This window comes from Rhinolophus hipposideros (assembly GCF_964194185.1).
Source record: "Rhinolophus hipposideros genome assembly, chromosome: 17".
Lineage (NCBI taxonomy): Eukaryota > Metazoa > Chordata > Mammalia > Chiroptera > Rhinolophidae > Rhinolophus > Rhinolophus hipposideros.
In genome coordinates, this window is record NC_138063.1 from 13,985,175 (window position 1) to 14,012,744 (window position 27,570).

Sequence of the window (27,570 nt, forward strand, 5' to 3'; positions counted from 1 at the left end):
CTAACAACTACCCTATACTGCTTCACCAGGCAGGCACAACCCTCATAATTATAAGTTAATATGATTTTTTACCTAGGAAACCCAAGAGGCTCAATACTCAAATTGTTAGAACTAATACGAAAGTTCAGTAAGGTGGTCAGTTACAAGATGAACATACAAAAATCAATATTGATTTTGTATACATAGAAATCCAAGATAATACACAGATAAACTATTAGAATTAATATAAGAATTTAGCAAGGTCCTACACTCAATAATAGTAGACAAAAATCAATCGTGTTTCTATAGAACACAACAAACAGAAAATAAAAAAGATACTATTTATAATCAGATAAAAAAATCAAGTATGTAGAAATAAATCTAACAACATGTATTCAAGACATCGACAAAGAAAACTGTAAGCTTTGTTAGAGAAATTAATGAATACCTAAATCAAAAGATTGGAAGATTCAATATTACAGAGTTTATTTCTCTCTGTATTGATCTATAGATCTCATCAAATCCCTAATCAAAATCCCAGCAGATTTCTCTCTGTCCCTCCCTTTCTTCTTTCTTTCCTTTCAGTTTTTGGGATTTGACAAGCTGATTCTAAAATCTATATGAGAATGCAAGAAATCAAAGAATAGTCAAGCTATTCTTGGTGAAGAAGAACAAGATGGGAGGACTTGTTATCAACCGTCGAGACCTTTTAGACTCTAATGGTGCAGCACTGGGATAAGATTATACAACGAAACCAATGGAAAAGAACAGAAAGTCCACAAACAGATCTATGCACATGTGGACACTTGATTTAGTGAAGACTGGCACTGCAGACCGAGAGGAAAGTGCGTTATTTCCAATAATGGAGCTGGGATACCGGGATAGGCATTGGGGTGGGGCTCAATTCTTGAGCCCTACTTCATGTCATACCCCCAAAAACACGTTCTGCGTGGATCACAGACTCTAGTATGAATGGCAAAACAAAGCTTTTAGAAAATCATATCGGGTACTACCTTCATCATTTTGGGAAAGATTTTTTAAACAAGACTGAGAAAGTACTAATCCAAAGGAGAGAGATTGATATCCTAGATCACATGAAAATTAAGCATTCTATATATCAAAAGACATGGATAAGAGAGGAAAGAAAAACAAAAGAGTCAAAGGAGAGCCATGGATATTTACAACACATATGATTGACAAAGGACACGGATCCAGAATACATAAAATCTCTTGGAAATCAATAAGAAAAAGCCTGACATCCTAATATGAAAACAGGCAGACTTGCACAGGCACGTCACAGAAGAAATCCAAATTTCCAGTAATTATATAAAGAGATGCTCAAAATTATTAGTAATACAGGAATTATGAATCTAAAACAACATTACACACCTACCAAAATGGCATAAATTTGTAAGTCTCAATACCAAGTGCTGGCAAAGAAATGAGAAGTCCTCTAGGCTGCTGGTGGGAGTGTAAACTGGTACAACAGGTTAGAAAACGGTTTGGCAGTATCCGATATGGTTGAATATATGCGTGCCCTATGACCCAGAAATTCTGTCCTAGGTAGAACAGAATGCCTTGGTGTAGATCGCTGCTATGTGCTGGCACATGCCTTTGCCTGCACCACTGTACTGCATGCCAGCCCAGCTTCCAACCGCCAGGACCTTCATCTCGTTGCCTAAGGGCTTTCTCTAGCTGCCAGACCCTGCTCTGTCCAGGTGCAGGGCAGGCCAGAAGGGCTGGGGAATTCGTGCCCTCTCCCAGGAGCTTCCTCCAATCAGTGAATGACGACAGCTGCCAGATAAATACTCCAACACCCTTGTTTTCCAAGTGGAAGAACTCTGAAACATTTTCTATGGACACACAGAGTTATTCACTTGGTAGTATTAGACTCCAGTTCGCCCACAGCGGAAAGGTGCTTGATGAAGCAATAACTACTGGGTTGCTTCCCTTCTCTGTTTTATTTCTCCACTCCCCGACCAGTGCTTTCTGGGATCACCTTTCAAATACACGTTTTGGTTTATTTGAATTTTTGTTTCTGGGGGAACCCAATCTAAGAAAACCCTAAAGAAATAGATGCTTTATGTACGTTAGAACATATGTGCAATAATGTTCAGAGCAGCTTTCTTTGTAACAAAACTGGAAACAACCCAAATGCCTATCAACAGGGACACCAGTAAACAGTGTCTTATTAATTTAATGAAATACTGTACAGCTACGAAAAAGAGGGAACTACTACTACATGCAACAACATGTGAATGTTGAAAACAAAAAGCCAGACACAAAGAAATACACACTGAGTATATGCAGTTAAAAAAATCGACCAAACTAAACCAGTGGTTAGGAGTATTAATATATACTTGAGTTAAGAACAATGAAACAAAGCCAAGAGGTGATTTTCATACCGTGTTTCCGCAAAAATAAGATGCAGCAGGACAATCAGCTCTAACGCATCTTTTGGAGCAAAAATTCATATAAAACCCGGTCTTATATGTATTATGTTATATTATACTATATTATATCCGGTCTTATATTATATTAGACCGGGTCTTATAGTAAAATAAGACGGGGTCTTATATGAATTTTTGCTCCAAAAGACACATGAGAGCTGATGGTCCGGCTGGTCTTATTTTCGGGGAAACATGGTAAAAGTAGGTTATTGTTTACCTCTTTGGTTGAGGGAGGGGTTTTGATGAGGGGAATATGGAAGACTTCTGGGGTGCTGGTAGCATTTAATTTGCTTTACAAGAATTAATTAAGCAATGCATTTATGTTTAATGCACTCCCCATTAGCATTTTGTTTTACAATAATACATTTAAAAAATCTATAGCTTTCCTACACGCCAAAAATAACCTATCAGTAAACGCAACAGAAAAAAAAATTCACAATAAAACACGTATCTAGGAATAACTCAAAAAAATGGAAGGAGCAAAACTTTAACTTTTATTTCCTTACTGAGGATATATTTTTTTCTATTTTCCAATATTTTTAATTAAGCAAGCATTACAATATTAATGACACATAATCTTTTTTTAAAAATTGTGGTAAAATACACATAACAAAGTTTACCATCTTAACCATTTTGAAGTGTACAGTTCAATAGTGTCAAATATATTCACATTGTTGTGTAAACAATCTCCAGAACTTTTTCATCTTGTAAAACAGGTAACCCTGTACGCATTAAACAACAACCCTCCATTCCCCCTCTCCCCAGCCCCTGGCAACCACCTGTCTCCTTTCTGAATTTGACCACACTAGTTATCTCATAGAAGTAAAATCACACCATACATATGTGTGTGTGTGTGTGTTTCTGGCTTATTACACTTAGCATAATGTCCTCAAGGTTCATTCATGCTGTAGCATGCCAGAAGTCCCCTCCTCAAAGGCTGAATGATATCCCATTTTATTTATATACCACATTTTGTTTATTCATCTATCGACTGACACTTAGTTTGTTTCCACCGTCTGACTATTAAGAATAATACTGCTATGGACATGGGTGTACAAGTATCTCTTCGAGATCCTGCTTTCAATTATTTGGGATACTCAGTAGTGGCGTTACTGGATCATATGGGAATTGTGTTTTTTATTTTTGGGGGGAACTGCCGTATTCTACTCACAGAGGCTGCGCCAGTTTACATTCCCACCAAAAGTGCATGAGGTTTCCGATTTCTCCACATCCAACACTTGTTATTTTCTGTTTTTTGATAGCTGCCATCTCAATGGGTGTGAGGTCAAATAAATTTTTAATGAAAAGAACTGGCATTAGAGCTCTGAGAGAGAACCAGGCTTCCAGAGTCTGGGCAGCACCTGGTCACACATTTGTCAAAACTGAAGAGATTTGCTTGCCTTGTTCTCTTCCAGGTACAGGTTCTCAGGGCAGATTGCTCTAGACCCTACCCTGTCCTCACAGGTTCCAGAAGAGGTTAAAGTGAGGCTAACCTGCCACCAAGAAGCTCCGCCCCCACTTCTTTCTCTTTAACATGCTCCCCCCCCCTCTGCTGCCCTGGACCCTCTTCAGAGGACCAGTCCTCATGGCAGGCCAGGCATGCCTTTCTCTGCATCCAAAGGGCCAGGACAGGGTGCCACTGTAACCAGACCCCACAGAGCCACCTGAGAGGCACCTATAGATCAGAACTAGTGGCATTGGGCGATCACTCAGGGAACAGAGCTGCAATTACCCCTGCATGCTTTCTCCAAGATGACCACACGTAGAACACAAAGAGGGGAGAGAGTAATGAATCACCAAGGGAATTAACTGGAAACCGCGATAATTAGTGTTATAATTTTTCATGAAAACATTAATGAATATGAAATAATGTGGCCATGAAACCACTAGGGCAATTAATCCTTGGGAGTAATTTGGGGTCAGGAAAGGATTCTAGAGACTGTTTCAATAGACTTGCCTGTGGAGAATTCAGAGGCCCATGACTTCAAATAAGTTGCTGCTTCAGAAAAAGCAACAGGGCTGAGTTGGTGGCCTCCTCCCCTGCTTCCCCTCCTTTTCTCCTTTTCTCCTTCTTTCCCTCACTCCCTCCCTCCATGTTCTAAGCATGAGCTTAGCAGCATGCCTATAATTGTTAAGAGACTCTTAAAAGGACATGGGTGGGGGACTAAGGGTGGTGGTGGAAGTAAATAGTACTGCTGTGTTTCACCAGTTTGCAACGATCACATCCAGGGACCAATGTGGAGTCTGGCAATCTCTCTCATCAGATTCCATCAGTGATGTGTAAATTATGCTGAAGAATAGATGTGTCTGTGCACAATAGGGTATCACCTGTAGTGTGGAGGAAACGAGAGGTAAATGTGCCAGGTGCAGTGCTAAGCACTTGTGGTATCTCATTTAATGGGCACCCCAACGAGATGATGTTGGATACCAACCCAATCCCCCCATTCTACAGACATGGCAACTGAGGCTCACTGAAGTTGATCACTTGCCTGAGGTCACTTAGGTAGCTAGTAAGTGGTGTAGCTGGGACACATATGAGATCTAACACCAGAGCTCATTCTCTCAAGGACAATGCCAAGCAATACTTTTAACATAAAAACTATGGGAGATGTAGGCCAAATCTCCTGCTTCTATATGGAGATGTTACACAACATAATAACAACAACAGCTAAATTAGCAAGCATTCATGATGTGCCAATTGTTTATTTTAAGTATCAGTGAGATGTGATCAAAAACTATGGTGAAGGCTGCTGCGAGTGCCATCCAACGGAAAGGCAGGGATCTTCAATGTGGGAAGCAGCACGTGGAACCTTAGTAACAGTGTGTGACAAGTTTCAACTTGTTTGGTGCAGTCAGTCGGGTGTGAGCTATGATTGTGAGACTGCATGTTTCAAAGTGTGCATAACTCATGGATCATAAAACAACGCATTAACCTGAAATGGGCAAATGGTTTAATCCTCCATCATGACAACACTCCATGTCACACATCGCTTCTGGCACGACAATTTCTGTCAAATAAACACATTACGGTGTGTCCTCATCTACCTTATGCACTGGATCTGGCACCATGCAACTGCTGGCTCTTCCCCAACGTCCAAGTGACCATGAAAGGAAAACGTTTTGAATCGATTCAGGACATCAAGGCAGCCACGACAGTGTAACTAAAGACACTCGCAAAAGAAGACTTCCAGGACTGCCTCAGAAAGTGGCAAGAACGATGGGATAAGTGTGTGAGGAACTAGGCGGAGTGTTTTGAGGGGGATTCATGGCAATGTGCCTTTTACTATAATAATTTTTAAAAAATGTAAACAGTCACTGTCTTTTGTGATCACACCTCGTATATATACATTAGCTCATTTAAGGTACACCTTATGATAAACCTATTATCTGAGGTACAGAGATTACTATGGGCTAAATATGACCCCAAAATTCATATACTGACATCCTAACCCCCAAAGGTGATGGTATTGGTAGGTGAGGCCTTTGGGAGGTGCTTAAGTTACAAGGACAGAAACTTTATGAACAGAATTAGTACCTTATAAAAGAGGCCCCAGAGCGCTCCCTGACCCCTTCCACCATGTGAGGATATAATGAAGAGTCTGCAACACAGAAGAGGGCCCTTACTCGACCATGCTGGGACCCTGATCTCGGACCTCCAGCCGCTAGGACTGTGAGCAATACATTTCTGTTGTCTATAAGCCACTCACTCTGTAGTATTTTCTTATAGCAGCCCGAATGGACCAAGAGACAAAGATAAACCTTGAAGATTCTAACGAATTCTGAAATGTTTATAGGCTAATTAACAATGCAACAAAAAGCAGTTCTGTAGGACTACTTTCTAAAATATTAAGTATTTATGGAATGCCAACTCTCCAATTATAGCTCTATCACCGTCAGTTCCCAGTAGAATGGAGTGGAATGAGGATAAAACCAAGAGGGTCTGTTTTGCTCGTCTTTAGTAGCAAGGGTAGGTGGAGCTGAAAGATAAGGCCTTTCTCCTCCTATGGTTTGTTTCCAAAGATAGGAGACTTTGGGAATCCCACCTCTTCACCGAGATAAATCCTCAGACAACTCACCCTCTTTGCTTTCAAACCCAGTCTGGAATTCTACCCCCCTCGGCTATGCAAATAAGACTTTTGTGTGCCCCAAAGGAAGTTAGCTGCCTTGAGCTAGACTGTGAGCTGGTAAATAGGAGTCCCAGGACTCCAGTTAATCCATGAAAGAATTATGAATTTTGTTCACAATGCTCAGCATCTGAGTAAATCAGCCTGCCAAACCATGGGCACAAAAACAGGAGGGCTTCTTGGAAGGCTAAACAAGTTAGTTCAGTAACCAGCGACAGCTTGTTATGACTAACTGGAGACTACATCTGCCTACAAAGGGTGTCATTTCTTCACATCCAGGGGAAGTGTAAGCACTGCATATTGATTCATAGGATGCCATTTCACATGTACGCAGAACAAATCCAGCTAAACAGAGTTATCTGCCCAGTGGAACTCAAAAATATTTCTCAATTTAATTTTAAACAGACCTCAATGTGAAGGAAATTTAATTAGGTAAGTAATATAGAACACAATGAAATGTCCATCAAAATTGCTTCCAAAGGTTTAAAATGTTTTCCTTTTCAGACAATGTAGTTAGAGCAGCTGAGATATCTATGTTAGGACAATGTCTTGAAAAGTGAGGTGAGGAAATCAATGCGATCACCTCTTTGAATTAAGTATGCACAAATGAGAGCAACTGAGATCCACATAAATCAGCTCAAGTAGCCCTCTGTGTACCAGACCATTAGGGGACAGGCAGAGAAGAAGGACAATGCAAACACATTGTCTGAGGGCATATACACTAATGAGGCATCTCTAAAAACCTGCATTAAGAATCAAGACAAAATTGTCAAATATTTGTAACACTGCTTATGATTTTTAAAAATATGCCCAACATGTAGAACCTAAGGTTAAAAACAACAACAAACTTTAGCCACTGTTCGAGTCCTGAGTAAAATCTTTTGATCTTTTTGATATCACCTTCTAATTGCTTCTATATTCATAGGCAAACCCTAAGCCAATTGTTCACATTGTTTGGATTTTATCAGCACAGAATAACCGAGATCTGAATGGGTTAGCTTAAGTTTTGTGTTTTGCTTTTTTTTTTTTTTTTTAAATTAAAATTGTTTTTTCCTTTTTCTTTTTTTTTTTCTTTTTTGGGTAGCTTAACTTTTGTAGACTTGGACTTTTGTTCCTCTGATGTTTGATGATTATTTCAGTGGAAAAAAATAGAAAAGTTTAAAATGAAGCACTATTTTAATATACATGTAGAGCTACATACCGGTATAGTCATCTGGTGGGGCTGGAGGCAAGCTCCTACTAGGACACCAGAGTAATGTGATTGGTGATCAACGGCGTTCCGTAGTTACTGAGTGCCAGGTATGGGTCAGGCACTGTGCTAGTGCTAAAAAGAAGGTGAGGGCGGCCAGATGGCTCAGTTGGTTAGAACGTGAGCTCTAAACAACAGGGTTGCTGGTTCGATTCCCACATGGGCCAGTGAGCTGTGCCCTCCACAACTAGATTGAAGACAACAAGCTGCCGCTGAGCTTGCAGAGGGGGCGTCTGGATGGCTCAGGTGATTAGAGCACGAGCTCTCAACAACAAGGTTGCCAGTTCAATTACTGATGGGCTCTGGAGAAACATACTGTTCCCCAAAATTCTCCAATAAAATAAAAATTTATAAAAAAAAAAAAAAAAAGGTGAAGGAGGGCAAAGCTCAGGGTCCCTGCCTGCCACGATCTAGAAGAAGAGGTTAGGCATGTCCACAAATAGTCATAGTACAAAGCAACATGGTTCCTGTCAAATTGGGCATAGGTGTGTTACTTGTATATAGTATAAAATATTAAAGTATTTTGAAATACTTCCACATTTATTTTATATTTGTTGCCAAATTTGTTTTCCATCCTATCCTTACCATAGAAATGGCTTCCTGCAAGAATAAAAGTGAGCCAAAATATATGGGATGAGGTAGAAAGCAAAAAAAAAAAAAAAAAAAAAAAAAAAAAAAAAGAAGCTCCAATTTACTCTTTCCTGTACCCATGCTCCTGGCCATGTGACCTTGTGGTGCCCTCCTGCCCTGTCTCTGGCCTCAGCCATGTGACTTGCTTTCACCAATGGAATGTTACAGAGTACGTTATTGCTTGGGCTTTCCCCTTGGCCGTTGCTATGAGAAAGGCATGCCCGAATCCCTCAAATGGTCCCAGGAGAGGATGGGAAACGTGGAGCAGAGCCACCCACACACATGTTTGAGTGCAGCCAAACCACAGATGCACAGGCAATCCCAGCTGGAACCAGCCTAGATCAGCTGAATCTTGCAGATAGGTCAGGGGAAAAAAAGCTTACTGTTGAATGCCATGAGTTTTGGGGTGGTTTGTTACTCAGCACTGTTGTGGCAACGGGTAACTGATACATAGCACATAATAGAAATTCAATAAAATCTGTACTTTATTTCCTTTCTCTCTCCCTCTCCAACACCCAAAGCCATCTTGTCCCTCAGATCACCTCTCTAGGCAAGGAAGTCTGTGGGGAAGTCATGAAGACAGTTCAGCCTATTACCCGACAACTACTTTATACAAATCATCTCTACTACTTATATCGGCTCTCCAACGTGGACATATTATTCCTATTTTATAAAGGAGGAAACTGAGACTCAGAGAGGTTAAGTTAGAGCTAGTAAGTGGCAGTTAGAATTAATTGCCAAGCCTGTCTCACTCCAAAGCCAAAGGCCATTCATTTCACTCAGCTACCCGGCGGCTACCTCTGCAAGATGAGCTCTGAGAGAAGAGGGGAGCAAGGAGTGCTTGATGCCTCCAATCCCTTCCCAGCAGCCCAGGTCGTATAGACACTGTTGCCAGGACTTGCCTTCGACTTCCTCTCTTGTTAGCTTAGGCTCCTCACCCATCTCAGATAGGGATGTTCACAACCCAGGGACTTCCAGAGCTCGAAAGAGGCAGAACACGGGCTCCTGAGCTGGTGTGGCTTCCGATAGAAAATCCCACATTTCGTGGATTTTCCTCCGTTTCTTCTCCAGTCCAATCACTTACCTGCTCCCCACCTTGCCTTTTAATTGACTTTCCAGAATCTGCCTATGGAAGGCCAAATCTGAGGCTCCAGGTGGAGAACTGGTCAGGGAGGGGTGAGCTCAGCAGTGCTGACTCCCCCTGGTCCCACCGGATTCCTTTGGGAGGATGGTAGAGGAGGAGCTGAGGCAAGGTGGGGGCAGAAGGGGAAAGATGGAGAGTGTGGCTTTTGGTGCCCACCACGTCCAGGCCATGGTGCCTCAGCCAGAGAAGAGTTCGGCTTCTGACTATTGAAAGCTCTTCAGAGAGGCCTCAAAGCTGCCTCCTGCTCTGCCCAGCCTGCCTGTCTCTGCCTCCTTGTCAAAGGAAACTTAGTTTGGCTATGCAAGGCACACAAATGACAGCCCCTTCAGTCGATTGCTTACGGAACATGCCCAATTATCATGCAGCCAGCAATGCATTCAATTAAAGGCGTCAGGGAAAAAAAGTCTAAACTGTTTTAACACTACATTTTGTTCACATATGCTTGGTCTTCCCAGTTTCTTACTCATGTAATGTGAATGTCGAAACAGAACTGTACAAAAGATATAATTTCCACACAAGACATAGAGCAAATTACTTTAGTTTCAGTTTCTTACTAAAATTGAAATAATAATACAATCTGTTTTCTCTCAATCCTATACAGATATTGTGAAGGGAAATGAGGACTTATCTACTCAAATCTTTAATATAAAGTAAAATCAAAGGTGAAAAAGCTAGTTAACTTTTCCCTGTTTTTCTTACTACTTAGTTCAGGACTGTGTATGCAAAACTGTGTCTAACATCCCTGAAAATTTCTGAACTACTGGGTCTCAAGGATCTCAAGCAACTATATTTATATACTCATTTTCCAAAAGATAAGGAAATGAGAAAGGAAGAGGGTAAATGTATACATTTAAGATGTTGACACTGGCTTTTTGCTTTAGAGGTAAATTTAAGTCAATAACAATCTAAGAATTTGCAGTATATCAAGTAACAGCCATTTAAATGCAAATTTAGTTTACTGATAATTAAAAGGACTTAAAAGGGGAAACCAGTCCCTCTGATTTGCTAACGTGTTTACAGGCTTAATTGTTTGGAAATGAATAACATTTTTGGCTTGGGTGGAAGAAGACAAACTTCCATTATTAACCAAGCCATGGTGAGGACTGTTTTCTGCATATTAAGTGTATGTCTCATTTCTGGTTAACACAGGAATCCATTTTGGGTTATGTAAGCAAATATATCTATCAACAATCAAAATATTTACAGAAAATACCCCTTTTCAAAAGGAGACTCTAGAAAAGAATGCCAGGTATAAGTACACATACACAGCCCATTCCCCTGAGTGACTCAAATTAGGAGATTTATAAAGATAGGCAAGAGTCCATCAAATGACCTTACGGATATTGTGAAGATAAATGAGGACTTATCTACTCAAATCTTTAATATCTAGTAAAATCAAAGGTGAAAAAGCTAGTTACTGATGATTTGTTTTCAAATGCCATCTAGTAACTTGGGGGTGGGTACAATGGGCAGAAACAGTGTCATATAAGAGTATTAAGTTATTCACAGATATTTATTGGCTGCCTGCTGTATGCACCCTCTGCTCTCATGGAACTTACAGTCTAATGGGAGGGGGGACACTGACAAGTTAGCAGGCGATACCTATATTCTGTGTGCAATGGGGGTGGCTAGTCCCTGGGGATCCTGACTTAGGAGACGAGAGAAGACTTCCTAGAGGCAAGGACATCTAAGCCAAGATCTGAAATTAAGCTCAAGGCAATTGAGTAGGGAAAAAGTATTCTAGACCAAAAGAATGGCTGATGTGTTTGAGGAGATGGAAGGAGCACAGAGTGAATGGGCGCAGTGATGGGAGAGGAGACTGGAGGTGAGCAGCACTCAGTCCATAGGAGCTGGTACACTCTGCTCAGGTATCTGGACCTCCTACCAGTGGTCACAGGGAACTAACAAAGAGTTTTAATCAGGGTGTCATGTGGTCAGATTTGGGTTCCAAAAACGTCACTCTGGCAAGTTTGGAAAATGGATGGGAGAAGGCAAGAACGGAGAATGGGAGACGCATCAGAAGGCTGTTGATGTTGGTGATGGACCCAACTAGGGCAGCACAGAGGAGATGGAGAGATGTAGACAGGTATTTAAGAGTAATAATCCCCATGGCTAGTATCATTGATGAGGAGGAAAAGGCAAAAGAACGGGTACAAGTTGATTTCCTAGTTTCTGGTTTGAGAGGCTATGTACAAGGTGATGAGAAGAGATTCCTACTTGGTGGTGGTGATAAGAGGGTACTGCAGGGGCAAGAAAATGACTTCCCTTTGAGATAAACTGAGTTCGAAGACTTTCAGACAAAGATGTCCAGATCCAAAAGGAAATAGGGACCTGGAGCTCAGGAGAGACACCAGGGCTAGAGACAGACCTAGAAGTCCTCAGCATAAAGAGATGATAACCAAATGGATGAGATCTTCCAGGATGAGTACACTGAATAAAAAACTAAAAGAGCCTAGGCCAGAATGCTGAGCTAGATGGACAGAGCAAGAGGAGCCCAGAAAGGAGACTGAGAAAGAGTGACCAGAATGCTAAAAAGAAAAATAAGAGCGTATAGTATTTCAGAACATGGGAAGGAAGGGAGAGGAAAGGGTGGTCAGCAGTGTGTCAAATGCTGCAGACAGGCCAAATACAGAACTGAGAAGTGTCCACTGGATTTGGCTACAAAGACCTCATGAGTTACATTGATAAGAGCAGGTTCAGTAAAAAGGAGTGCTTGGAACCAGACTGCAAAGAGCTGAGGCTGAAGGAAGAGGTAAGAAACATTTGATGAGTTACAACTACTCTTTCTAGCAGTGAAGGGAGGGAAGAGATAAAGCTACAACAGCTGTTGGGGGAGCATTTTTTAAAAAGATAGGACAGACTGGAGCACAAAAATGCTGATGACAAGAAGCTAATGAAGATGTTATGAAAGCACAGGAAATATTGGGGTCCTGAGAAAGCAGGGGAGGCAGGAGCTCAGAGTCAGGTCTAGGAATCGGCCTTCGCCAGGAAGACTGCCTTTTCCTTTTCAGAAGACGTGTTTTGTTTTTTAAATGATGAGAAAGGTTAGATATTGAGAGTGAACAGAGAATTCTCTCTTGTGCCTTAAATATAAACCGAACTGAACTCAGTTCACCGAGTTCATTAGATATACTTCATAGGCAACTGAATCTAAGATTTTTAAAAAATCTGATTTGGGAATATATGTCACACTGTTTCAAATAAGCAAAAAGTTCTTTTGCTCCACATATTTTTTAGTATTTTGAGTCAAATAAGACTATAGGAAAGGTCCTATTTACATGGCAGTCTTGTCAGGATATCTCTCAAAAAACCACACTGAGTTCACTAGAAAGGATATGTATTTAGTACAAGCCCTTGCAGAGTGAACTGCCTTATTTTAATAAATGTAGTGATGCATATAAAATAGTAAAAGAAAGGACTTTGCTGGCTGTCAAATCTATGTTCTACTAGAAAAGATTTTGATAATATAATCCCAAAGCTATTATGATACGCATGTCCGTAAATTCAAGATCATACAGCTTGAGGAAACTGCTTTAATCAGTGTTTCTCAAATAGATTTGAAACCAGTTCTTAGATCTTATTCAAATAGTTCCTGTTCATTGTTAGAGCCAAATTTTAGGTATTTAGACAGAAAATTATTTTTAACATTGAGAATCAATGCTCTGCCATATTTGTTTTGTTTTGGGGTGGATTTTCCTCCTTTTCATCCAACGACAACTTGTAATTTAAAGATTGTCACAGGGAAGAAAAATCTCATTTATTATATCCCTGATTTTCTTTTAAAGGGGACACACTTGTGTGTTCCAACGCTCCACCTCCCTGAGTACCACTTTAGCAACAAATTTGGCTTGAACTAAAGTTCCTTGAAATAAAGCAAAAGTTTTACATTTAAATTAGCTTTGGGAAGTCAAGGACCATTTTACTAGAAACCCAAAGAGATGTGTATTGTGCCCAATCCTAGATCAAAAGAACCCACCTGCGTCTTTTCTCTGGAATGAAAACACAAAGAAAGCAGAGCATCTGATTGAAAATGGCCAGAGTCAGGGGCCAGCGCCTATTGTCAGTTCTCACCCTGGCCAGGGCCAGAGGACTCCCTTGTATGGCCTGGGGGAAATGACTCAGTCCTTGGCCCAAAGAAGCAGTGGAGAGGTCCTTCTTAAAGGGAACCCCATCAAGGATGACTCCCAGGAAATCAAACCCAGGTTTTAGATTTATTTGAGGTAGTGATATCCCATAGTTGGCTCTCCCTGCAACATTCTGTTGATATCAACATTCTGCTGATGTACAGTGAGAATATTTTATTAGTATAATGAAAGCCATGTTTTCAAAACTCAGGAGTATGTAGGGGTGTGTGTGTGTGTGTGGCGGGGGGAAGCAACCATTTGTGTATACCTGTGGGAAGAGCAACCAGACTCTAAACCGTGAGAGGAAATGCTAAATCTGAAATGTGTTTAAAGCTGCAACTGGTGCCTGCAGAAGGCAGTAACATGGAGAAAAACAGTTCATTCCCTCCTCCTCCCAACGGAGGCGACGTTCCTTTCTCTTCGGAAGGGAACGGGGTCGTTCAGCATCTTTTGTCCTCTCACCGCCATCGCCTCCTCCCCCTTTGTTATGGCTGACCTCACACCGAGAACCGAAGCCACCTGGGAAAACTGAGGCCCAGTTCAGTCTGGGAAGCGCGGAGATCTAGAGAGCTGGAGATAAAGATCAGGATCCTGTTCGGCTTTACCCGGGGTAGACGGCCTAAATGCCTCCTCGGGTCGAGGTGGGAACTGGCTCAGACTGCATCCCAGGCGCAAGCTCCCCGGGCGCTGTTCGTGGTGCTGAAGTCCTCGCCGAGGCAGCACCCCACCCACGGGCGCTCGGCTGCCGGGGGCTGCGGGCCAGATGGATGTGAGGCGAATCTGGACACCGCTGTCGCCCGCAGAGCTACAGCCAGCTCCACAGTTTGGCTCCAAGTCTAGCTCATTGGCTCCCATCTTTGCAATTGCAAAATGGCTGGCTCACGTTTTCTCTTCCCTGGGGATTTCACAGAGCCCACCTCTGGCTCGCTGCTTTGGCATATCTCTTTCTTGATGTCCTCCCTGCCGATCTAATTCACTTCCTCCCTCTCACTTTTGTACAATATTTTTTACCTTTGCAGAGCATCTTACGGTTGGCACAGCCCTCACTGGCACAATCAACTGAGCCATTTCTCTTACGGGCATCACCATTCTCCTTCTCTCCCACCGATATTTTTGCTTTCTCTGCCCTTCCTCCCCCAAGCTCTTTCCATCTAAGCAGGAGACTATTACCTCCATGTGTAGGGTGGGCGAATCACCTGACCCACCACAGAGGAACGGCTGACTTCTCCTTGGTAATGAATGAGAAGAGGCAGAGGTTAGAGTCCCAAAAGACCAGGAAAAGTCCCTAAAGAAATTTCTTGGAAAATATAGTGGTCAAGAGGATAAGGAATGGGGACCCAGATACTAGGAACAAAGTGAAGGAAGGGGCTTGAGGGAAGTGCAGGATTCGTTGCAGTGAGACGACTCCCGGCAGGTGGCGCTCTAGCTGAAGGTGCTCTTGGTGGAAACCCTAACTGCTGGCTCCACCTCAAACCTTCTTTCTGCTAAATAACCCCTCAGCCATGTTTGGAGGTCTGTCTTGCTCTTGATCCAAGCACTTATCCCGACTATATTCCTGCTAAAAAGCACCGTTTGCACAATTCTATTTACCGTAATGCACAGGGATGGAAAGAACATAAATAGAAAAGAGAGGGTTAATGGGAAGATTTTTTTTCTGGTGTGATTGATGGTGCTCAGATCAAAACTGTTTAATCATCAATAACATGATTCAGCAACTGGGAAATGTAAACAAGTTGTGCAACTGCTTGCTTTGGTCAAGGGAGTTGGGTCAAGTTTGGGGAAGGCAATGCCAGCAGGAGGCCCCCTCCCTCCCACCAGGGCAGAGCTGGCTGTGCCGACAGCCTGAGTGGCATGACCTTTGGCTTTTGCAGCACACACTCGGTTGGACAGGGGTTAATGGCACTTTGCAGGGAGCTCCAATTGAGTAAACAAAAATGCCTTGCCCTGTTCTAATGGAGCACATTATTCTGAGGCCTAAGCCTTCATCCAAGCCCCTGCAGCTGCTCTGTAGGTCAGTGCTACCAATAAAGCAATTAGCCAATGAGAAAACTCTTCTTCCCCGAGGGGAACTCGAGGGTTTTGGTGCAGTTGCTGTGCTTTGCTTTGGATTTTTAAACAGGCAATCCAAGTTGATCTGAACCTCTTACATCAGACTCCGGGATGAGGACAGTGAAATTGTGTGTTTGCTGAGTGTGATATTTGAAGGGACTGGTCCCCTGTTCAACACAGCCTGGAGAACTCACTGCTTCCTGTTCAATTAACCTGAACCATAGCTGAACTCTGCCCTTTGACCTCACTCAGCAGATAAATACATTAGCTCACCTAAGGAATCATTAATATTTTTCAATCACATAAAACAAACATGAATGTCTCAACACAACCCAAGAGATAGGCAATTAGGAATAGCACATGTACCGTGTTGGAAAAAAATCACAAATGGATATTATTTACAGAACACAAAGGATCAAGGAAGAAATGAAATTGATCGTGCCAACGGTTTTGGAAACAAAGGGGACTTTCATTTTCATATCTGCACACATGAGAGTTACTAAGCAATATTTAGCAATCCCTATTCCATCTACACTGCTCTGTGAGAAAAGTTGTAACTTACACTTGGTCTAGTTTCTACCTACTTCCATCAGAACAAACAACTCCAAACCCCATCTCTTCTGAAGTGACCTCAGTGTCCATGTTCATACACAGAGGCCAAAATATTGGATTTCGAGAGGACAATTCTATTCCTTATTTGCAACAAATGCACCAAAATGATGTTTATGGAAGTATTACTGCTTTGAAGTGAGCCAGCTTAAATGAACCCAGCTAGTGGCTTGATTGAAATAATTTTGCAGTAGAAAATGATATTCCTGAGATGTTGCTACTCTAGCATATAAACAGATTTTCTTTGGTGGAAAAGAGAAAGAGAAAGGAGAGAGAGAGAGAGAGAGAGAGAGAGAGAGAGAGAGAGAGAGAGAGAGAGAGAGAGAGAGAAGGAAGGAAGGAAGGAAGGAAGGAAGGAAGGAAGGAAGGAAGGAAGGAGAGAGAGAGACTAAACGCATCCCTTTTGTCCTTATCCCTGCATGTCACCTTAGAAGAATGAGGAAAACATCCCCAATCTAGTCATTACACGTTTCAGTTTGATTCAATTTCACTTCCCACAATTGTGCCTCCTGACCCCTCCCCTCCCACCCCCTTTTCATTTTTGTTTGGTTTGGAGTGTGGGCTTAATGCCCAGCTATCCTAGATGAGAACACTTAAAGGAATATCACAAGCGCGAAGGGTAAATCTATTGAACGAGGGTCTTTAACTATGTGGTTTCCTTAAAGGGAAAGGTTGGATCAATAGGATCAATATGAAAGGTTTCCCTGGCCCTGCATAAAAGGGTAAGGGTTTCTCTTTTCACTGGTTTAACTTTACTCTCTGACAAATGCAAATCAATGGATCTGTGTTTACAACAGATTCCCTAACAGACTCAACTTGGGTAAAGCCCAGAGCCTCGCCCTGGGAGTCCGGAGTCCAAGCTATCTCCAGGAGGACACTTCAGGGCAGAGCTCCATCCTGAAAGCCCTGGGGATGGAGTGCCGAGTGAGCTGGCAATGGCGACCAATCACCCTTAATGAAGGGGCTTGCTGCCCACTGGGATCTTGATGCTGCTGCCTGTAGCCTCTCCGAAGAGGGTAGAAAAATGGAAGAAACAGGTTCCTCCAAGGATGTCTCCACCCAGTGTAAATATAAAGTCCAAATTCCTGGGATCTGGTGAGCTAGTCAACCTTGTTTCCTGCCAAAATAGATTTGGGAGGCTGACCACACAGAGGAAGCTGAAGTGAAATATCTCCAATTGGAGCGGCACGAGTATTTGAGATCGAGAATGCCCTTTCTTAGGCGGTAACTGGCTCTCTTAACAATGATAAGGCAAACCACTAAAACTGTGGATTTTTTCCTCCCTTAATTTTACCTTTCCCTTTAAAAATGTGATGCTTTCCAGAGATTACAGGACTTCAAGTCAATACCAGTTACAGAGAAATTATTTTTCTTCCTGCAGGAGAAAGTATATGTATATTTGATTACACGAGCCAAAGTCCAATGCTGATTAAATTACGTTGGAGGTGTGCTTCCAACCCAAACAAAGTCTGCTTTCTACAGAAGAGTAATGGATCTTCAAATGGCGAGAGAGGCGCCTAGGTGGAATGCAGAGCCTCCCTTCCCTCTGGGACAATTTGTGTGGGACAGTTTTTCACAACAAATGTCCACAGCTTCTAGGAATCCTGCTCAAGTGAGACTACCTTTGTCTGCACAGCTGCAGCCTGCCTCCGTGCCTTGCCTGTCTGCACCTTGCCAGGCATCAGATGGGCTGAGTTACCCAGTCGACTTCCCTCCCTCCCCGGCCCTACAGAAATCTATGCATATTTTTCAGACTGTTTGTCGAGTGATACGTGGAAATGAAAAAGCTTTTCACAAAGGCACTGAAGTGGGTTAGGGGGACAGACTGGGTGATAAGGGGTGCTGATGGGTCCCTAGCCCATCTTGAGCAGGCTCTGCATCTGATAGTTTAAATGTTGCCATTGGGCTTCTTCATAATGGTCTCTCCCCACCAAGAAAAGCATCCCTCTGGATGAAGCAACTTTCCCCAGGTCAGGAAATACAAGGGTTTCTGAGAGGTCGGGGTGAACATGATCCAGAGGGTCTCTGATGAACTTTAATCAGGATGTCTCAATATTCACCCTTTTCCCCAGGGCCCTTTATCCAGGCAAATATTTCTATTTATTCTCTCCTCATTTCCCTTCCTTTGGCAGGAGCCCAGAAACGAAATCTCTCTGCTTCTCCTTTGAGGCTTTCATTTCTCCAGGGATCCCACTAGTGATACCACTTTTCCTGAAGACACTGTCTGCCAACACCAGTCACCAGCCAAGCATGGTGGGGCCTACTACTTTCTTCTTGGGGATTCTTTAATCCCCTTCCTCTGACCTTCTTTTAGAAAAAGGTTCTAACAGCTAGAAAACCAAGGGGTGGCCCAAAAAATGAAGTTTTGGGTTGAAGACAGCAGGGGAAGGAGGCTGTTGCTCTCTCCGGGTGCAGGCCTGGAGCTCTGGAAGGTAAACCCATCCAGGGCCCTGTTGTCTCTGGGAAGACCTCTCTCAACAGGGCAGGGGGGCAGCTTTCCTCTTGGAGACACAGAGAATCTGGGGGAATCACTTTCCCTTCCGGTCTACCCTCACCATTCACCAGGAATCCCACCCTGTTTTGGGATTCTAACATGGAGATGAACGGGAATGAAAGACCCTACCCTCCAAAAGTCCACTCACCGCCCCCCAGAACGCTGAGGCACTTCATGTGGGGCACGTGGAGAGGCGCCATTGTCTTCCTAACCAGAAGGAAACCACCCGCAGCCCTCACCCTCCTTAGTTTCTACATCTAACCACGGATCACCTGACCTAGTTCACTGCAGTGTTCAGGAGAGGGGTAAAGGCAGTTCCAACTAGGAACCAAGGAGCTATATCGAAACTCCCTTCTTTAAGGTGGGAAGATGACCCCAATCAGGGGAGGACAGAAAAAAAAATACCAGATAACCTTTTACCACACCTCAAAGCAGAACAATACAAAATCCCCCCCACACACACACACCCCCACTCTTTCCTTCTTCCCTTTTCTCATGTCGTTCTTGGAGAAGCAAGGAAACTATTCCTTTCCTTCCAGATTGAGACCTTCTCTGGAAGGAAAAGCTTAACTTCTCCAATTGGAGGAGTTATAATTTAAAAAAAACAACAGAACAATGCAGCTCTTATCTCACCTTCACTACCGTCCCAGCTCTTTCATTCTTTCTGGTCACATTCACCTTAGTGTTCCTTCTGGAAGAATAAGCCACCATTTGTCAAGGGGAGCGATTGGCAGGATGTGGAGGTCTTTCCCACGGACAGGAAGGAAATGCTTAAAAGTTCTTTCTTTTCCAGTCAGTGCAGGTGACTCAGGGAAAACCTCCCTACGCTACTAGGTCTGACACGCCGTTCTCGCGGGGGTGGGGGGTCTCTTCAGCTGGTGGGAGGGGAGGTGGTGGTGGTGGTGGGTTCCCCAGTCTGGTTTCTTACTTTCCTACCCCAGCCGGGGTAGGAAACAAGCCACTTCCCTAGTTGGCCCCATTGTCCCGGAACAGAGCAGGCAATTCTCAGGAATGAAGCCCAGGATTTTGTCATTGGGGCCGCATTTAATTGTCCAACTAATGCAACTTCGCCGAAAGTTTGCGAATGGGAACATTTCATGCGAATGATATTTCTCTTTTAACGAGAACAAGGAGGGGTAGGAGGGGATCCACGGCTCAGGAAGCTCTCAGGAAACTGCGCGGTTAGCAGGCAGCTTTAGAGACGTCATTTCCAAAGTGGGGCTTGGTCGTCCCGCGTCTCGAGAGGATGACTCAATTTCCTGGTTTCCAGGGAGGAAAGTAGTTGCCCCGGGCCCTGCTGGGCCAGCTGTGGGCCGTGAGGGCCCGGGGCGACGGCTCCTCAAGGACACGAGAGCTGGGAGGATGCGGGTACCCGGCCCGCGCTAACGTCTTCTCACCCGCAGCGCCCGCGGCCAGGAGCGCAGAAACGGTGTGTGCGCTGGGGGGCTGGGGAAGATGGCAGGCACCCCCTCTGCGAGGACAGAAAGCCTCGGGGAGGACGGTGGGGGCTGGGGCCCGTCGGGGGAGGCGCTGCGGCCGGGCTCGGCGGGAGCGCGGGGGCCGGGGCGCGGGCGAGCGCTCTGCTGGGAAGGGCGCGCCGTCGGCCTTACTGGAAACGCGCCGGCTCAGGTTCCAGATCAATGACATCTGGGTCCACAGGTTTACGTTCTTGTTGCCAGCATTAATGCTCTTTTAATCTTCTAAACATTATCAGCATCGATCTCCCTCCATATACACATTTGTCTGAGAAAGTGACATAACCACACGGTGGAAAGGCTGCAACAAAAAGAAAGGCGCAGCGTCTTGTGCCGAGGGCGCGGCGAGGCCGGGGCTACTTCTCGCGCGGGGCTTCACTGCCTTCCCTCGCGTCCACCCTAGAGAGCATGAGGCAGGTGTTCTCCAGGCACCTTCCAGGCCAAGCCAGGAAAGAAGCGAGCTTTTCAACCGTTAACCTGACCGGCCAGCAGCCGAAAACACCGTGTGTTCCGTGTCAACGTGGGTCGCGTGCGGCCCCGCAGGCCGGGATTCGGAGCTAAACTTCCCGGGGAGAAGGGCTGGGCTAGACCAGCGGGAGGGACGGTGAAGGGGGGGGGCTCTGCGAATGAGGTGCCCCCGCCCCTTGGTTTAGGAGGTGCGGGTCGGCCTGCGTAGCTTAATACGTCGCCGCGCCCTAAGGAGACACGCACACAGTGGGGCCCCGGCTCCACGGTTGCGGGTGTCAGGTGGCCCCGGTGTCATCTTGGCGGGTTGGGTAAGGGCCCTCCGCTGCCTGAACTCAGGTGGCCTCAGAGTGGCCGCTGGGAGCTGGTGCCTGAAGAAGGCCTCGCGTCTGTCCGCCGCAGGGACTGAAGGCGACGTCCGCGGAGCAGACCCCAGGCGCCCGGGTGACGGGCCCGTCGGCGGGGGCCCGGCTCTGCCTTCCGGGCGGTGGGGGAGAACACGCCCGTCACTGAGGCTTTGGTTTTCCTCTGAGGGGCGCCAATGCAGGTTCTTGCCTGGGTTCCCTCCCTTTTTGTTCGCGTTTGCGCTTGGTTCACAGGCTTCCTGGGCTCGAAGCCCGAGAGTGTTGGTTCTCCAGCCCGCGGGAGTCTGTCCCCGCATCCCCTGGCCCAGTTACTAAAAGCTGCCCCGCGGGAGCGCGCCTTTGGGAACGGCGGAAGACGCCCGAACGGGCGCGGGTGCAGCCACTCGCGGCCCTCACCACCCTTTCCCAACGAAATCGTGTACTTGGGAGTCCATTTTTCTGAAGTCCAGTGGTGGGCAATCCGAGTTTCTCCAACGTCTTCTCCCTTCCCCTTTGAAATGCCACCGTAGGCTGTGGAGACACCGAGGAGGCGGGCAAGGAGGAGAAGAAGGACCTGGTTCTGTTGCGAAGGGGTGTGCTTCACTGAAGGGTGAGGTGTGCCGGCACTGGCCCAAATCAGACATCTTAATTCCCAGGTCATTCAAACCTGTCTGTCTGGGCCTCTGGCCAAGACGCAGAGGGGCCCAAAGTGAGAAAGAAAAAGAAACTGAAAAGAGACAGATAGGTAGACAGGACAGAAAGAGGCCTGATCTGGGCGAGGGGTGTGTGTACCGTCTCCGAGGTGTGCAGCTGCCCTGTGGAGCCACGGGGCTTGTTTAACCCCGGGAGCCAAGCGGTGTGGGCCCTCAGCGGCGTCCCCGCGGGGATTCCGATCGATACTCCTGGCAGAGAAGGCCTCCGCTTTTCTTCTCCATTTGCTCCTGTTCCCTAGTGCTCCTGAGCACATAATACCTACTTACCAGTTCCAGCTTCCGCGGAGTGTCTGGAGAGACTGATCTACTGACCCCAAACTGAAAAGCCTTCTATGTAATAATAACCACTCAACACACTTGTAGTTGCTGATAAAATGGCCAGATAAAAAGGCTAAAGCTCTTGTCCCTTTTCAACTTGGGGTAATAAAACAGACACACGTTTGAATGCTTGAGCCAATCGAGGTCCTCAGCAGGAATTTCCCACTCGCTAAAGGAGGCTTTCGGTCTTCTGAGGAGGTGGTTTCAGAGCAGTTCCTCCGAAAGTCCCCCCCACACACACACACACCCGCTCCCACCGTCCAGACCCTGGGGGAGCAGTCTGTCCAGGACCCTCCCGGGATGGAGGGTGGGACTGGGGACCCCCGGGGATGCCATACCTTCCCTCACCCGAGCAATGCTTGGGGCCGTTGTAAAAGCTGAGACACACTAACACCACGTTCAGTTACACAGACAGGAAGGCAGTGTTTGGTGTTTTTTTTTGTTTGTGTTTTTTTTTTTTAAGCTCTGTCCTTTGCGCGATAGGCGTGAGGGGGCGGCAGCGCTCTGAGATGGGCTGGAGTAGAATAGCTGGCATCCTGCTTTTAACTGTACCCCCCAAAGACCAGCTGCCAAGTTCCTTCTGGCCCCCGGTGCCCAGGAAGCCAGCACAGGCTCGGAGAGGGAAATGGGGTGGAGGGAGCTAAGACAAAAGGGGCACCACACTGTTCAGAACTGTCAGTACGCCTCCAGTTATTTCTCACCGCTGCTCTCTCTCTATTCACTGTTTAATCTTTTCTAGGAACCAACAGTAAATTAGAGAAAAATGTAGGAGAGGATTAAGAGTAAGCTAAAGGAGAAAGATGAAGTAGATTTCTAAATCCAAGCAAAAGTACTTGGAGTCCACCGCTTTTGAGCAGCTCTTTGGGGGAACGCTAGTTTTCTTTACCTTCTCAGATCAACACTGCGATAGAGGGCAAAGGCTGAGGTGCTCAGAGCGGAAACGCGCCCTCTGTGAGCCTAGGTGAGCACGCGGGCTTGTCACACATCCCAGACCTGTCCGGCGCCGGCGGAGGGCACACCGTGAGCCTGGCTCGGCGGTACGAGGAAAGCCCCGGGGCGCGCGCGAGGAAGCCGGAGCTCCCCGCTCCGGAAGCGCGTCGTGTGCAGCCGCCTCCGAATCGCGCGCGTGCCACTACCCGTGCCTAGGTAAATCACTGCAACCACCACTTGTCTCCCGGACGTCCCGCGGATCCCGAGAGACGGCCCCAGTCCTAGAGAAGCTGCCCGAGCCGGCATGCAGTAGGGTACTGTGTGGCCTCCCCAGGGGAGTACCTGAGCACTTTGCCTCTCCGGGCCAGCGGCTCGGTCCTCGGGGCAGCGCAATTACCCCGCGCACCACGCTGGGTCTGTGCGCACAAAAGCGCGCAGCTACGTACCAGTCACAGCCACTGCTGCGTTTTTCTCTATCGCTCCCGCCGCCCACACAGGAGGTGTCTGTACTTCTAGAACAATAGAGGGCTGTACCTCGCGGCTTGGCCGCTAGAGGAGGCACAAAGAGCCAAGCCGGCTCCAGAACAATGTACCCGGCGCGGCGCGTCCACTCGTCCCCTCCCGCAGGCTGCCAGCCCTCCCCGCTGCCGCGCGACGCGCACAATCAACGTCCGCTTAATGCAAAGGCGGAGCCTGTAGCCCGCGGCCAAGATGCATTAACAAACCTGCATCTTAATTTCTCAGCATTTCTTCCCGCGAGCTCCTAGCTTCTCTCTGAGCCCAGCCAGTCCTCGGCAAATTATCAGCAAACAAACGCTCGGAGAGGGGCAAGGGTGGCTGGCGAGTGAGGAACGGTACTCTCCATTCTTAGTTTCTTTCCCCCATTCTCCCAGAGGTAAATGTGGCAGTCCCAACCTTCGTCCTTGCACCCTCCCTTCGCTGTGGGCAGTGACACGGGAGCCGGCCTAACCCTGCTCCTTTGGTCAGAAAGTACCCCCCGCCAACGCCAAGGCCGGAGAAGGGCTTGGAAGCGCTGCTATAGTCTGGCCACCGTTCCCGGCGCGGGCAGGGCTGTGACTCTTGCCAGTGACCAAAGAAGTTTGCCTGATGTGGTGGGTGGAAGGAGAAGAGAGATTGTTTTCCCCCTTCTGAAGAGCAAAGCCCCTCAACTGCCTCCATATAGGGAGACCAGGCAGCCTGGAAAGCTGAAATGTATTGTCTAAGCAAGAGTTCAAGTGCACAGGATTTTGAATAAGAGCAATTCCTGGTCTCTGTGAGTTCTGGAAAAAGAAGGCTCCTAGCGGACACCGAGCACCCCTATCCCGCCTGGGAAAGAGAGGGCAAACTTGGCACATTGAGGGGTGGGCGCATGAAATATGTGTGTGTGTGTGTTGGAGAAGGGTGTAGGTCAATGAAAGCTGGTAGACAAGGAGAGAGAGAAGTAAGGAAGAGGGAGAGGAGGAGGAGAGAAATGAAATGGAAGGAGAAATACAGTAGAGAAGAAATAGGAAGTGTGTAAGGGAAAGCAGGAGGGAACCGAAAGAAGTGCTGGGCGCGCTGACCTGGGGCCACAAGCCTGCCGGAAACCTCTCCCCATCTGCCTGGCTCCAGGCGACCCTCTGGGCTTACCTGCCAGGCGTAAGGCGGACATGCGCTGGAACTCAGGCTCCTGCAACCACTTCCACATCCTGCGGAAGGTCTCCCTGCCAGATTTGAGTTTACTCCACGGCTTTGGATTCCGGAGCAGGTCGGAGAGAGTCCCCTGAGACCGGCACAGCACCCTCTGCGCGAAGATCGCCTGCGGAATGCTGTAGCGCTTCAGCTCCGCGGTGATGCGCTGGGCCACCTCTTTGGTGTTGATCTCCTCCAGCTGGCCGGACGTGGCCACCTGCGAGCCCGACGACGACGAGGGTGGCCGCTCGCGGCTGGGCGCCAGCACCGGCCCGTGGGACTGAGCGTGGCCCGGGTGGTGCAGGCCGTTGAGGTGCGACATCATGGCCGCGGGCGGGGTGCCCAGGCCGCGGGACAGGTGCTGCTCGCCGCGGGTCAGCATGGCAGTGTGGTGCGCGTCGAAGTTGGGGCTGAGCATTTTGTCGTGGCCCGGCGGCCCGTAGTTGGGCAGGCTCTGCTGCGCGTTGTGGAGGCCGCCCAGCCCGTTGCCCAGCGGCGTGGCAGCCAGCGGGGACAGGCTCTGGCTCATGCCAGGCATCTCCTTGTAGGGGCTGTAGAGGTTGTTCATGGCCGGGAGCCCGCGCTCGTCGCGCATGAGGGTGAAGCTGCCGCTGACGTTGCCCGACAGGCGCTGGTGGTGGTGGTGGTGGTGGTGGTGCGGGTGGTGGTGCGGATGCGGGTGGTGGAACTTGTCCGACACGGTGGAGATGGGCGGCAGCGGCTGGAGAGGCGTCAGCGTAGTGTAGGTGTTGCTCATGCCCATGCCAGGCGGGGATGAGTCGCAGGACATGCTCATAGCGTGGTGGAGCGGGATGGAGAGCTCCGGCCGGTAGTCGCCGCCGTCCAGGATCGAGGCCATGCTAGTGACCATGGCCGAGCGCGACGCCGCCGCGGCCGCCGCTGCCGCCGTGCCCAGCTCCTGGTGCGCCGCAGGCGGGGGCGGCGGCGGGCCCCGCAGCGAGCCGGCAGCGCCGCGGCCCGCGTGGTGGGGGCTGGGGCTGGCCAGCAGCTCCTGCTCATGGCCCGGGCCCCCGCCGCCGCCCCCGCCGCCCCCGCCGCCGCCCCCGCCGCTGCCGCCGCCGGCCGGCCCGTGCAAAGTGCCCAGACTTTCCATTGTCAGCTCCGGGTTCATGGCGCAGCCTTCTAGTTCTTTGGTGAGGCATCGATAGGCGGTGTAGGCAGCCTTCATTCAGTCCATCGGGGCACGGGGGCGGCGGGGGCGGCGGGGGCGGCCGGCGGGCTGGCAAGGCGCGCGTGGCGGAGCTCGGACGCGGGATCCGGCAGGGCGCGGGAGTGCGTGAGTGTGTGGAGGGGGAGCGTGCGTGCGGGTGTGCGCCCCGGGCTGCGGGCGGGCGGGCGGGCGGGCGCGCCCGGGGTGGGGGCGGGGTGGGGGCGAAGCGGGCGTGCGTGCGGGAGAGAGGAGTGGGAGGGGAGGGAGGGAGGGAATCACCGAGCCCCGCCGCTCGGGCCGGCGCGCTGCCTCGCCATGTCCCAGCCCGCTCCGGCGCCGACGTCTTCTGTTTGGGTGAGCGGGAGCTGTCCAGAAGGGCTCTGCCGCTGGCCGGGGCAGCCAACCTACCCTCCCGGACCCGGGGCGGGGCAGCGCCCGATGAGCGCCGCCAACAGCCACTCCGAGGGCGCGGCAGGCCCGGGGGGCGGGCCTCCTTCACAGCACTGCCAATGGCTTGGAGGGGGCGGGGCCGCGCGTTTCACGTTTGGCTGACGGCTCTGTGTCTTTTTTTTCCTCCTCTGGCACTGGAATCAAACGTCAAGGAGAGGGAGGGAGGGAGGGGAAGAAGGGGTCGTGGGTGAGAGAGGCGAGCGTGCGAGAGAGGGACAGAAATTATGTTAAAGATGCGCTGGGTCCCTTCTGAGCAGCTGCGTTCCGAGGCACAGGGCATTGCTGCCGTTCTCCTCGCCTCGCCCCCAAGCTTCTCTCCAGGCTCGGAAGCCGGGAGGAAGAGACTCCGCTTGGAGCCAGGGTAAAAAGCACACGTCTCCTAGGAAGCCACTTCCTAAGCGTCCCTAGCTGGGAGCCCGGGCTTAGCCTTTTAAAATGCAGGCGCTAATGTATCCTAATACAGGGTCAGTTTCGGAGCCCGCGGCGTGCGTAACCGACCGGCGAGAGGAACTCGGGCGCCCTCGCCGCCTGCGAGCTGCGGCCGGCGTTCGCCAGCCCGCGGGAGGCGCGGGCCGCGCTAATGCTCGCAAAGTTAACACAATAACATCATTTAATTCCCCGGCGAGCCCATAAATCTCCCCGTTATGAGGCTTCAGAAGGACCCTGCTAGATGGCAAAACAAACCTCGAACTCTAGAAGCTGCGGTTTCAAGGTGACCAAATGCTTGCCACATGAGAGATTTGGAAAGAAGTGGCGGTGGTGGTACTGGGGGGGGTGGGAGAAGTGCGGCAGGATTGTTGCCGATGCTTGTGGGGGGCAAGCTGGGGCAAGGAGTATGCACACCGTCTGGGACGACACCCGCGTATCTTTGCGCACACACACACACACACACACACACACACACACACACACACCACGCTTCTCTCGACTCCGGGGAGAGGAAAGCCCCGGTCACGGCTCTGGGTAGATGCCAGGAAGCCTTGGCCAATATCTGTATATACTAACCTTGTGTCTGAAAAGACCAAAGCCCTGGCGAGTTCTAGAACGCTCGCAAACCGCAGCTGTAAAAAGTGCACCTTGTTTTACCTAGAATTTCCGTTGTTTAGTAAGCCTGGGTCAGGCGCTGGGCGTGGAGCAGGCTACAGTGAAGTGGGGATTTCTACGGCCAGGTCGGGGGTGGA

The 27,570-nt window shown here is 48.2% G+C and overlaps 1 protein-coding gene across 1 annotated transcript in view; it reads right to left on the reverse strand.

Annotated features, from left to right (window-relative positions):
• Nucleotides 1-25,957, reverse strand: part of ONECUT2 (one cut homeobox 2) — a gene marked incomplete at its 5' end in the record, with an annotated part of 38,989 nt that extends 13,032 nt beyond the window's left edge. Inside the window, one exon of the mRNA XM_081078308.1 lies at nucleotides 24,727-25,957. Coding sequence (XP_080934434.1) covers nucleotides 24,727-25,957 — 1,231 coding nt within the window. The remainder of the gene's footprint in view (nucleotides 1-24,726) is intronic.
• Between the last annotated feature and the right edge of the window lie 1,613 nt (nucleotides 25,958-27,570).